This window comes from Aythya marila, assembly GCF_965140915.1.
Source record: "Aythya marila genome assembly, chromosome: 13".
In the NCBI taxonomy this organism is placed as follows: Eukaryota; Metazoa; Chordata; class Aves; order Anseriformes; family Anatidae; genus Aythya; species Aythya marila.
Window position 1 is genome coordinate 4,824,936 of NC_139054.1, and position 13,769 is coordinate 4,838,704.

General features: G+C 35.6%; 1 protein-coding gene across 2 annotated transcripts in view; it reads left to right on the forward strand.

The window, feature by feature from the left end:
• The window catches only part of PCDH11X (protocadherin 11 X-linked), a 472,078-nt gene that overhangs the window by 342,087 nt on the left and 116,222 nt on the right, over positions 1-13,769 (forward strand). For both annotated transcript variants that reach the window (XM_082771004.1, XM_082771005.1), the window contains exon 6: positions 5,525-5,723. In XM_082771004.1, coding sequence (XP_082627130.1) covers positions 5,525-5,723 — 199 coding nt within the window. The remainder of the gene's footprint in view (positions 1-5,524; positions 5,724-13,769) is intronic.

Sequence of the window (13,769 nt, forward strand, 5' to 3'; positions counted from 1 at the left end):
CAGCATCTTTATATATACTCCAAAAGAAAATACAGGTTAGTGTTGGCAAAAATTTAGAAGCTATTCTCATTTGAGTGTTAAATGAGCTCCATTCTGTCTATCTATTTATCTATGCATCTATCTCTATATAGAATATGTATGTGCTTATATATATATATATATAAAAAATGGAATTCGGCTTAAACTGTTATCCAGTATCAATAATACTGTAATTTAGCCTCTCTGTAATGTTTGTCCACATGTAATTGTCAGTATCATGCTGACCAAGGCTTCATCTAGCCTGTGTCCAGCAGTGGCCACAAATGTACCCAGGGAAGGCTACAAACAGGGCAAGAATATATGAGACATCTCCCAGTGCTCCCAGGCTCAGACTGATTTCAAGGCAGGCTGTTATCATGGTCTGCTCAGAGTAAACCCCGGGGGATCTTTCCCCCTGAACCATGCAAACTTTTTCATCCACAACACCTTACGGCAATGAATTCTGTAAATGTCATACTTCCAGCTTGCTGGAATGACTCCAAGATTGTGATGTTCTGCAGCAAGCTTGGAAAGCTCCCGAGTTTTGGTCTTACGCACTTGGCTTTTGGGGCATGATTTGGAAGAGATTTTGTAGAGTAGAAAATTCTCTAATAAACTAAGAAAAATGTAGGATCCCTTGGTTGAACAGGGACATAAAATGCCCAAGAATTTTTATTATTTTACATGGATTTAATACTATCACTTAAAAACAAAACAAACAAACAAAAAAATCAGTTCATGAACAACTTTAGAGTGAAGATCTGATATGTTGTTCATTATTTTTTGCTATAATACAGATAATTAAGTTTCAAGAATGTGAAACTGAACTGTATTTTATGTGGAAAAGAGTCCTTCAGATCTTCAAAGGACTGATTTACTTTTTTTTTTTTTTTTTTAATAATGCTTTTTAAAGAAAAAAACATTGTGAGTGCTATATCTTTTAAGTTGTGACTTGTACCTTGAAGTTGTATCTTGCTTCAATGTTCTGTGCTGCAAATCAGTATGTGAAATGCAGACTTGGAAAACAATTGATAGAAGCTGTTTGGACTGTAGTAGCTATATTGCACACCATTAAATTTAGAGAATGAAAAAAAAATACTGGCTTTCTTTTTGAGTTTCAAATTAAAGGAAAAATTTTCATCAAATTTTTTGAGGAAAATTTGTTTTCCATTGGGCTTGGGGTTGGATCCTTTTAAGCTGCTGAGAATTTCACACTGTATGTCTCTGTCGAAACACATGGAACAAAAGATTGTAGTTATGGAACGAAAGGTGATATAAAAAAAAGTCTATAAAGATTAGAGTTGGAAGTTATACTTTGGAGATTTTATTTAAGAATAGAATTAGCACTTGTCATAGCTGAAGATAGTTATTGTTAAATTATTTAAGGTATTTATTTCATACTTTCCTAGCATTTGAAAAACATAAGCAACTAAGAAAATAGATTTTAAAGTTAAAAAATATTTTGAATGTTTCTATGTTCACTGTCTGCATAGTAGTGAAGAAACATACTAAAGTAGTCCTTTTGTTTTATTTTCATGCTATTTTAGAGCATCTCCTAACTAAGGTCTGTTTTAAATCAGAATTATCTTCTAAATAATATAATTAATTCAATATAAATTAAACACTATTTTTTTCTTTGTGATCTCCTTTTAAAAAGATATTAATTTGCTTCAGTGAATGAAGATAATAAGGTTAATAGTTTAATGTTCTTCAGTTTATGTCTGCTGCATTTTCTATTACCTTTTTTCAGTTTTTGATTATAAATTGGCTAACCCCTGGTGTATAATTCTAGAAATCATCCCTTCAGTGTATCCAAAGCTATTTACTTAGGCTCATCTTTTATTATTCCCTCTGCCACAGCCTAATTATTGTAATGAAAGATTGAACACAGAATAGTTTGGGGCTTTGATCAGTCTTCATATAAATTTCAATAATGGGAGTAAAAGGTTTGAGGTCTTCTGAGATAATTTGATCCCTCCAGACATCCTGCTTTTACAAAATGCATTTCTTTTTTGGATACCATATGAGACCTCTGACAGAATTTGTGGCTGGGTTCATGACATCTCTGGAAGCAAAATTCTCTTCAGAACAATAAAAAATAATTTAATACTGCTGAATATATCAGAGCAAATGTATAATACTGGACACTTTTCCTTAAATTCTCCCCTCTTTTTTACCTATCAGTCTCACCGTCTGTATTAGAAGTTCCTACCTACAGCAGCATTTTTGAAATACACTAAGAATACATAAAAGTTTTGCTTTACTTTTTCTCTTTTCGGGAAAAAAAATATACTGTCATTCAAATAAATAAAACAAACCATAATCCATGTTATTCTATTACTATCAGTGTTAACTCTTTTTGGAGATAAACAGAAAAGCAGCTGGAGTCTAAGGATAATTTGTAATCTTATAAATTGAAATTTGAATGCCTCAAGGAGGAAATTTAAAAAATAAATGTGACAGAAGATAAGTCACAGCTTTTGGGAAAGTGTTATTAGAATGACTTGTTCCAGATCATTGTCTGATGTCTACACAAATTTAGAAAAGGTAGCACTGCTATGTAGAGAAAGAGATGTGTTTTTGTTGTTGTTGTGTGTTTTTTTTTTTTTGACAGTACTCTGTCATCAGTGTTATCAGGTATGACCTTTCCAGGGATGCTATCAAAATAAAAATCATGAGCCTTTAGCTGATTCCAGTTTATTTAAAATCATGTGTTTTTCTTCTTTCCTACTAATAACACCTCAATTTATGTAACTAAGTGTTTAGAATTTTATGGTTAGTTTGGGGGATACTTTTTGAGATTTAAAACTTTTGGGGGGGCATGGATTTTGTTTTTCTTCTCACTGAGCTAGGAAGTTAATAAAATAACTTCATTACTTTCTTGTCTCCTTTACTTCAGCTGCTAAGACTTTTTGCTGTATTTTGACTACAAACCACAAACAGAAATATTCACGTGTGTAAACTCAGTGAATCCTCATTGTACATAATAGTAATAATTGCATTCCCAGCCTATTGCAAAAACTAATATTGGTATCTAAATCTAACACTTGGGCTGATAACATTTGAGGAATATTTTAACTGGCAATTGCCAGTTAAGAAGTAGAATAGGATGAATCATATTGGTTGTTTCTGTGGATCCATCTGTCTTTCTGGACCATTCTGAGACACTGCAAGTATCTCCACCCATGTGAGGTGAGAGAAGGATCATATAGGTGGCAGGATGAGCAAGAATACTGTCCCAAGCAGCTCTTCACAGAGCCCTGCTATGGCTGTGGGATCAGCTTCAGACAACTAGCTATAGGGTTTAATAATAAGATTCTTCTGGTGATACCAAAACTGGGGTGGTGGTATGCTACTTAGCTCTGAACTGTTCACTGCCTGCAAATTTTTTATTTTTTTTGCCCAGTGGATTTACCTAAGGCTGCTCCTGCAATCCCAGGATGGATATCCTTGTCCCTTTCCATCCTGTGTGATGAGGGATAATTGTTTCTAGAGCTCTTCAGCTTATTCCTTGGCTTGATCTGTCCATTTTTTTCTTAGATTACTGCCAAATAAGAGAGAATAGAACAATTTGGTAAATGTACAGAGCTGATTCAGAAAGCAGGACTGGAACACACATTATACTTAAAGATCAACAGAAGAAATCATCTGGAAAAAACAGAATACCAGAAAGAACAAATGCAAAGTGCTGCACTTAGGCTGCAGTAATCAATGGCACACACCAGAAAGGGTGGCCCCCAAATGATCATTGGAAAAGGACCTTGTAGTGGTTGGCAAGGAAAACATTCCTTGAAGAAGACGAAGCAGTAGTAGAACCTGTAGGGGATGTGAAATGATCCTTCAGCTCTATTCCACGCTTTGAAGATCTCAGCTGAATCTCTGTAACAAGTTTTGAGTAGTGCACAGAGAAGCATATGAGAGCATGTGTGCAGGGAAGAACACTAAGAAATACCAGAAGACAGAAGACAGACAGAAATAGTAAGGTCTGCTTATTCTGAAATAGACTAAAGTGGCAAATACCAGAAAGATAACCAGACCATGATGGATGGGACTGTAGCAGTGATTTATTTTGTAACAAGAGTCAGGTTAGACATTAAAAGAAAACCTATCCATTAGTAATGGTGAAGCACTAGAACATACTTTCTGGAAAAGCAGTAAATTTCCTACTGGTAGGTTTTAAGAACAATTTTGACTCACATCTGTCAGGAATTACATAGGTAAAGTTGATCTTGCCATTTTCTTGGCTGTACCACACTATGCTGCAGCTGTCTTTGGTCATACGTAATGTCACAGTGGAAGAAATTTTGAAAAATAGATGAACTTCATTCACTTTTTAGCAAACCCTTCATACAATGGATGGCATTCACCCATAGTGACCAAATCTGACAACATCTGCTGTAGTATAAACACAGTATATAGCTGTACTATAAACACAGTATATATAATATACATATACATAGGTAAGCATTTTTTTTCTGCATAATTGCACGGCTCTCCACCATTACTAATCCTAGCAATTCTGGAACTGGACAGTTTTGCATAGCCTTTCAAATGAAATTTTGAATATTAAGCTAAGTACATTTCAAATTGTGTGTTTTTTTTTTTTTTTTTTTTTTTTTTAACATTTGTGTCCCATGTTTTCCAAGACACAACTAGAAGATCTGCTTTTTTCTTTGTTCCTATATATAAAAATGCTGTGACAGATTTACCTTTCAGTAATAATGAAAATGTTGTCCTGTACCTGATGCATTGGGTCCTTTATTCACCTGACCCTTTCTTCAAGCCAATAGCCATACTGTGGCAGCTTTCCTTCGTCTGTTTCCCAGCTTCCAGTCTTTTACTGTTAAGACATAGATCTGTGTTATAAGGAAATCAAAGGGATTGTAATGAAATGTCTGAAGCAGAGAAGTGGAATCTACTTTCAATTCATTAGTTGAATGGATGTGCAAAACCTATTAAAATTGGTGGAATCTACTTTCAATTCATTAGTTGAATGGATGTGCAAAACCTATTAAAATTGTTTTCAATGCATAAGGCATGTTATTGTTTGTTCCTTCTCTGACTTGGAAGAATACAACAATATTAGAAGTGTGTCACATTTTCTAGGCCCCAAAGTGTGGAGCAGCTTTTAATAGGAAAGAAAATATCTTTTGAAAACTATAAAACTGAGCAGTGAAATAAATTGAGCCTCAAAAAATGATTGAAATCTCCAAGTCAATATACAAAAGGTGTCCAAAGACTTGTGAAGTCTGACAGAATCTCTTTAGTTTGAGCTGTCTTTCATTTTGCATCAGGTCTTACATTTTTAAAACGTAGAAAAAAGCAATGCTGTCAGGTGAAGCAGGTTTGAAAGCAGGCTGCTTGTTCATGAAAGCCTGAAATTGTGCACAACTGTAGATAATGTGTCTTCAGCAGATAACTGAAATAATACATTTCCTAAATTGGTTGCATTAAGCAATTACTGATACTGTAGTAGAAACCATATAATTTTCTTCCTTCCTTGTAGCCTCAGCGCCGTGTCACGTTTCACCTACCAGATGGCTCCCAGGAAAGCTGCAGTGACAGTGGGCTTGGAGACCACGAACCCGCCAGCGGTGCCAGTACATCGCACCCTCTGCCCCTTGGCTTTCCCCAGGAGGAGTACTATGAGCAAGCATCACCCAACAGCCGGACAGAAGGAGATGGCAACTCAGACCCCGAGTCCAGTAAGTGATGAACTCTGGTTGTGTTGGTCATTAAAAAGAAGCCCCTTTCTGACATTTAATGATTTAAGGCAGTGATTATAATTGAATGTTGATTTTAACATGGCCAAAAAAGCCCTGCATTTCTAAAAATGCAGAGTAAGTATGTCCATTGGGAATGAAACAGTCTTGAGCTGTAAAGAGCTTATGGATTACCTGGTATTTTTATAGATCTGAGGTGCTGTGTGTATGGGAGCTTTCTGATGAGGTTAACACTATTGCCATTGCAATCATACATGCTGCTCCTAGGGAGTTTATGCTTTCTTATATGTTTCTTTATCCAACATTAACGTGCGCACTAGTGTGTTTAACACAAAGAACTTTAGGATGACACCACAGTCTTTAGAAATAAAGGTTTATTGATTTGTCTTTTGAGAGCAACTGTGATATGTAGTAATTATCTCAAGAAAGTATGTCATACGACTTAATTCAGCAGTTATCACTGGCTTTTTATGACATCGAAAACATGCAAATCAAGGTGAGCTCAGGACCATGCTAGAACTATAGATACTAGTTTTGCTTTCTCTGCCTTGACATGATAGCCACTTAGAAACTCCACTGTACAGGCAACTGTTAATTATCCAGGGGCTCTTTATCTGGATTAAATTGAACTGTGCCATTGATAAAAAGACACCTGAATGTGTGGAAACCTCTAAGGCCTTGTTAGAGGCCTAATAAGTGATTTGGAAATACATCTGTTCTGGGCAAAACTTGGCCCAAAAGGTGTATTTCAGCTGCTTTATTATATCATGAAGAATGAATTAGTAAGTCCAATGCAGTTGGAATAGCTCTGTGAAAAGGTAGTTTCTCTGCACTGGCAAATACAGCATCCAGCAGAGAGCATTAGCTCTGACTCAGAGCTGCCTCTAATAAATTCAGCTTGGCTTTTGGAAACCATGCTGCTGTCTTTGCCTTGTACTGCTTGAGACTAGAGTCTGAGGGCCTTGCGTGCAAAGATGAGGTCCTCTCTCTGTTTTTCTTTTAGGTCTTGAACTATTAACTGGGGATCCTCGGTTTTAAACTTTTAAAACTTTGTAAAGTTAACTGGTTCCTGAAGTAATTCCAGATTATGATTTTTTTTTCTGAGTTGATAGACAGCTGGCAAGAAGCAGCAGAAGTTTTGCATATTCTGCTGAAAATGTAACTCGTTGTTTGGTTCTCTGTGTGTTCATATATTTGAGGCTGTAATAAACCCTTAAGAATATTTTAGACAGTCCAGCTGAATTTTTCATAGAATGAGATTTTAAGGGGCTACACATATACCCCAAAAGAAAGCAGATATATATTGTATGTGCTGCTTTTTCATGCATACACGTGATCTGAATTTGCTTTCCAGCTCCATCCTTCTTTTGTTCTTTGTAACTCTTATTTATGCTTTACTGAAGTGAGCAGGTTGTACATAAACTTAGCATTTGGCTCCTCTTGTACACTGGGCATGGTGCGTGGGAATTGTTAGAACAGGCATGTGAATGTTGTCTTGCTATTTAAAGAGGCTTGGGTTTTGGACTTCCAGTGCTTTTTTAACTCATTTTTTGCAATTGTAGGAGAAATATTATTCATGACTCTTCTAAAATGTTGGCCTAAAACCAATATAGCTTTGACATCTGAATCTCATTGACACATATCACTGTGCAGGCACCTGATGTCTTTTCAAGTGTGAAATTTGAAGAAAGTTTAATCACCTGTCTAATTACCTGACAGCTCAGTTTTGAACTCAAAATCACAGTTTAATTAGCATTTACATTTTGTGGAGATTTTTTGCCCTTCTAACTTGTTTCTTTTTGAAACAGTTTAATTGACACAATATAGCATGATGCTACAGTATTAAAAGTGTAGTTTGCAGTTCTTTTTAGCATTTTATGCTTCTATTAATGGCAACATCTAGTGGCAGAAAAACATATAGATATAAATAGATATCTGTCATGTGCTTTCATACAACTAAGTAAAATAGAAAAGGAAGACCCGCGGCATATTTATGTTGTGTACTGCTAAAAATGAACTTTTACTAGGTAAAAGCAACCAAAATATTTTCTTTTCCGATTTATGAAAGTGTTCAGACTGAGGTTCATTTCACTCATCTGTGCATGTCTGGCAAATTTAGTCAACAGTGAAATAGTGGAGACCATTGTGAACTGATAGTTTCCACTACAAACATGCTGTTTGGGTTCTCTTTTGTTTGTTTGTTTCTTTTTAAAAACATGCTAAGGGAATGACATGAAGCTGCAATATGGAACGTTCAGGCTGGATGTCAGGAAAATGTTCTTCATTGAAAGGGTTCTGGAAAAGGCTTCCCTGGGAAGTGGTCATGGCACCAAGACTGCTGTTGTTCAAGAAGCATTTGGACAATGCTTTTGGACAATGCTCTCTAATTTTGGGGTGATCCTTTGTGGAGCCAGGAGGCTCCAGGACTTGATGATCCTTGTGGGTCCCTTCTAACTTGGGATATTCTATCATTCTAAATCTATTTTCGAATGGCTTAATCTATTTGAAGTACTTCTATTCTTGTTTCATGGACCAAAATGTTTTTAATGTAAACAGAGAGTGTGAAAAGTATATACAGTCAGATAATATGAGTAAATACCTCAGTTCATACAGCAGAATAACCATAGCCTTCATTCTGTCTTAAGATCTCTTGTATCTGACCTATCTTAATATGAAACCTGTCTAAAATGTTAAGCCTGATTAATCATCTGATGGTAATTTAGTTCAACTTTGCCAACCAAGAACAGATACAGTTAGGATGAAACAATTTCCATAATATCCAGAAAATACTAGGACGTTAAGTGGTTTATGAATGCAGATTACGGATGCCACCTCACACAGGAATATATTCAGAGGTGTTTTCTCCCTCTTGTTTTTCCTCAATACAGTTCTTTGGTTTTATTTGTTTCTCTACTATTGGAAATGATTTTATTTACTATCCATTTACTAGCAATAGCAAAGCATTTCTAGTAAAAAAGCACTTAAAAGATGTTGTATTGGAATAAAATAAATTAAAAAAAAAAAAAAGCTGGGAACTATTGATGAGAGGAAGCCTTACAAATTCATATCCAAAATAGGACTGAAGCAAGAGCGTAAGAATTGTTCTAATTGTGTAATTGTTCTTTACATGACCTAAGTATAAAGGGGTTAAAAAACTATGAGCAATTTCAAAGTACAGCTTTAAAATTAATTGTCTGTACTAATAAAAATTAGAAAAAGACTATTTAAAATGATTTGTCTTCCCTTAATTTTGTAGCCTCCTCATCAAAGCATACTGAAGTAATGGCATTACCGTAGGTGCTTCCTAAGGAAAAGATGCCAATAAAAACTAATAGTAATATAGAAATGCACATAGGTTTGTAGAGAACATTGTCCTTAAGTAACAGCATAGTGTATGGTGTTAAAATATTCTCTATTAATAAACTGCTGAAACTTACAAGGATGCTTTAATAACTCCCCGTGCCTGTGATTTTGACCATTCCACCTTTCCCCCCCCGTGTTTGAATACAAAACACACTACAACAGTAGGCAAAATTTAGAAAATTCTCTTTAGCTAGACTTCTCCAGCAAACTCTCTCTCAATGGTGCCCACTTAGTGGGAGTGATATTGACAGAAAGGTTTGAAGAAAATGGTGCATATTAATTTCAATTATGCTTGGTTAATGGATAAATGTGTAACATTTTAATGACAAAATTTCAAACTTCTAATATTTTTAAAGCCTTATTGAAACAATCTGGCTATTTTTTTCTTCTAAAAATGCTCTAGGTGTTCAACCATTCTGTGATTCTGTAAAAAATAAAAAAAAAAAGTCTTCTTTTTTTTTTTCCTTCCTTGTAGCCTCAGCACCGTGTCACGTTTCACCTACCAGATGAAAAAATCTAAAAACTATTTTTCCTACTTTCATTTGGAGAATGTAAGACACCCAGTTCAGCTAATAAACTGGACAGAATAAGAGGAATATATGATAGAAGTTTACAGAGAAAAAAAAAAAAAAGAGAGTTGTTTATAGAAAATAATATGCAATTACATAATTGTAATTGTAAGCAAAAAGAAAGTTTAAACAAAACTAGTTGAAAATTAAAGGGCTAGTTAATGAGATTACAGGCTTTTGAATAGGACAAAATCGGTATCTTAAGGACAGGGGGCTCTCCATAAGGATACTGAACGTGAATTGAGATTATACAAAAAAGGGACTAATAATTTAAGAAAGTTGTATTCAAAATCATAAGAGGTAGAGCTAAGGAGAGGATGGTTAAAAGGCAAACTGATGTGCACTTTTAATATAATGGTCACTTCAAGCTGGTCTTGCCAGAAATGTGTTTGACTTCTTGTTTGTATAACCCACTTGCACCTTTGCTTGTGGTAGCATAAGCATTTGTATAGCTATTTGGTGAACTGAATAGAATAATCACTCTGAGTTCAACTTGACCTTGGGTCAGAAAAAAAGTTATATTTAAGAAGTTCAGTCCCCCAATCCTACATGTGGACGTGCAAGTAAGTGAATGAGCAGGTAGGGCAAATCTTGTGATCACTTCAAATGATTATTGGACTTCAAGAGAATTAGTCTTAAGAATTATCCATTAATCTATGGTTATTTAGCCATGTAAGAAGGAGGTTTGCAGCAAAGATGACATCTGTTGATTATTAAAGGTAAAATAATTTTATTCCCCCAAAATAAAAGAACATCTTCACCTTGCTTTAATTTTTGAAAAGGAGGATGATTTTGGGAGCAAAAACAGGCTGATGAAGAATTACGGTAATGGAAATAAAAGTCATAGTTGGTTCAGTGCCTTCATGTGGAGGAGCAGAGATACTCTTCCTCCTAGAGTATCAAAACCGGTAGTGTTTTCCTTGTTTTTCTGTAATTCTAAGAGACAAGGTGTCAAGAAAAAAAAAAAAAAGTGCTTCTGAGTGACTAATGACACTTTGGCCAGGCTTCACTACTGGAAAAGGTTTACAAGAAAGAAACTAAGATATGCATGAAGAAGAGAATAAAGAGTGTTGTATATTTCCCAAGGATGGTACAATATTAGCTCTATTATCTCATTTCAGTGACACTTTTTTAATATTGGGGAACATGTGTAGTTTTAGTCTATATAGATTTAAGACCTAATAACTATCATTATGACATTAAGGTTGAGCATTAGTAATTAAGAAGGAAAAGACGCATTAATAAAAGAATTGAAAAATCTCCTTCATTATCTTTGTTAATGAGTTTGGCATTAAAAAGTAGGGACATGTCAATTAAATATTCTGCTATCTCAAAGCCAAGCATCACTGAAAATATGGAGAAGGAGGTGTATGACAGAAGAATTGGATTTTGCTAAGGATTTGGAATAATAGCACTGGGATGAAATCTAATAGTTGCAAGTCCTTCTTATAGGAACTGGTGTATGTAACTAGTATATAAATCACCAGCATAAAATGACATAAAGAAAAAAACAACTGAGTATTACAAAGATAAGCTATAAATTATCAGTACCTAATGTGATGTGAAAAAATCCTGGTTTATTCCTGGTACAGAGGAAAACGAGCAAAACCAAAACAAACAACAACCCACAAGGCAATGATGATACCACAACTGGAATATTAGAAACAGGACTGACTTCAGAAGTTAAAGAGAACTCACTTGATGAACAGGTGTAAAGAAATATTATTAATAACAAGGGAATAGGATGCCTTAACACAGAAATAAGAATTAATATTGGCTTTTTTAAATTGCAAGTTAAAGGCTGGCTTGGGACTAGAACTGCTCTCAAGCAATAGGAAAGAATAAGGGAAGAGAAATGTGTTGGCCTAAAAGAAGTACCAAGTTGCTTCATGGACAAATGAATAGGTCGTCTATAAACCAGCAGAGGCCAGAAATTCTGAGATTTCAAACTTGAGAACAGTATGTAGAGAAGCAGGGAATGAGAATACTAACTTCATTTAAACAGAAGCCTGATAAATTTTTGAGGGGGCAAACAGAATGCCCACAGTAACAGCAGCAAATATACCCTGTGATCCAGGAAGTCCCCTTTCTATGTTCACAGTAGAAAAGCTGCCGGTGTGAGCTTGCTGAGTCTGAGTACAGTGTTACCCCCCTGCCTCCAGCCCCAGCACCATATGGCATCGCCTGGCTGAGCGGCTTTGCCTTGCTGCTGCTGGCTGCATGGGCTGATGGAGCCAAGCTGGTGGCCTTGGCATTCACAGGCACTAGGGGAAGTTTGCCTAAGTAATGCCATCCAGGATCCTATAAATCTCATTGATGTCATTGTGAAGAAGAAAGAGTCAATGTTGCACACTGTCAAAAGACAGCTGATGATAGGAAGCTCCCTCTCCCTGGAGAAAACGGCTGCATTTTTGACCATGCTGACTTGTCTGATAATCAGAAACTCTGCAGTTGCTGAAATATACTCTTTATACATCATCAATAACACTGCTCTGGCAGCTGGACTTCAGACCTCATGCCAGGGCACTAGAAAAAATAAAATTATAGCATTTCGAGTATCTTGTTCCCTGTCCAGATACTGGGGCTAGGTGTGATTGCCAGATGATGTGATTATTTATTTATTTGTTTGTTATGTTTTTGATTGTTTTGTTCTCTTCTTGTGTGCTTTTAGTTCCACATTAAGGCTGAAATGTAACAGTAATATTTTAATTCTGTCATTGCTGAATTGTAAACTTGCTATAGCAGTTAGATCGAATTTGAGATAAATAGGAAGACTCTGTCATTAATTAAAGATAATAAATCTTAAGCTAGAATAGATCCCAGTGTAGCACATCTGCCCACTGGGTGCCTCTACCCCTACTGTATTGTTTTTTTCTATCCCCATGGCTGTGCACTAATTATTAATTCTGAAAGTGCTGAGGTAATTAATCTTTCTGAGGCAACAGAGTTTGATTGATCTTCTACCTTTAATCAAATTAGCTTGTACGTAGGTGGGAGAATGTAAAGGCTGACTATAGTACTGTACCACTCTGTAAAATGCTCACCTTTCTGATGACCTCCTGAGAGCACTAGCATGAATCGCATGTATATAAACCATGAGGGCAAATACTGAGTGGCCATTTGATTTAAAAGTTGGGGAATGGTCAGAAATCAAAATCAGGGTGTGCTACATTTTAAAGTATGTCTCCTTTAGAATGGCAACTTTAGAATTTTTCACCTTATGTACGACGGTATGGAACATCAGTTGAGGCTGACAAGAGTGTGGGTTTTCCTGATGTTTTAGCTATCTGTATATAAAACAAAATTACTGACTAGTCATAAGTACATGCAATGAAGCAAGCCTTCTATAAAACAAACCATTATTCTTTAGATTCTTGATAACTGGAGATTTGAGAGTGAGGAAGAGGTCAGATTGGAGAGGTGAATTTACAATGATGCAGATGAGTAGCTTTTGCAAGTGGATTTTTACTGGTCTTGAAGAGATACAGATTGCATATTCAGAAACAATTCCATAATTTGGTAATTTGATCCCTGAGTGCCTGACTTAAGTGTCATTAAAGCAGCTGACACAAAGGGAAAAAAAATAAAAAAAGGACAAAGTGAATGAAATGAAGAAATACAAAAACAAAAAGATGCTGCAGCTCAGCTGACCCTAACAGTCACATACTGAGGAGGACATCACTGTAATTGTTATAACTCTGATTTTAAAAATCTTTTCCTTCTTGTAAAAAAGGAGCACTCTATAAAATATTTTCTATAAAATAGTTTTCGATGTTTTCTTATTGATATCAGACTACAATGTCTGATGTACATAAAGCCTTGATGTACATTTTCTGCTTTTTGAAGATAAGGAAGATAAAGGCACATTTTCCTAGATACATCATTTCTTTCACACAGAATCAATGGGGAAATTTTCTAGCAGTTCTCTTTATGGCCTCCCCAGCACTCTGTTGTATCTTCTAGACTACATACTGGGATGAAGTAATTCAGGCAAACAGTAATACTGTGTTTGTGAATTCCATCTAATGTTATTCTTGACTGAGGTTTATGACAGAAGTTACTCTGCATAGAAAGATTAGAAAGAATAGCTCAACCT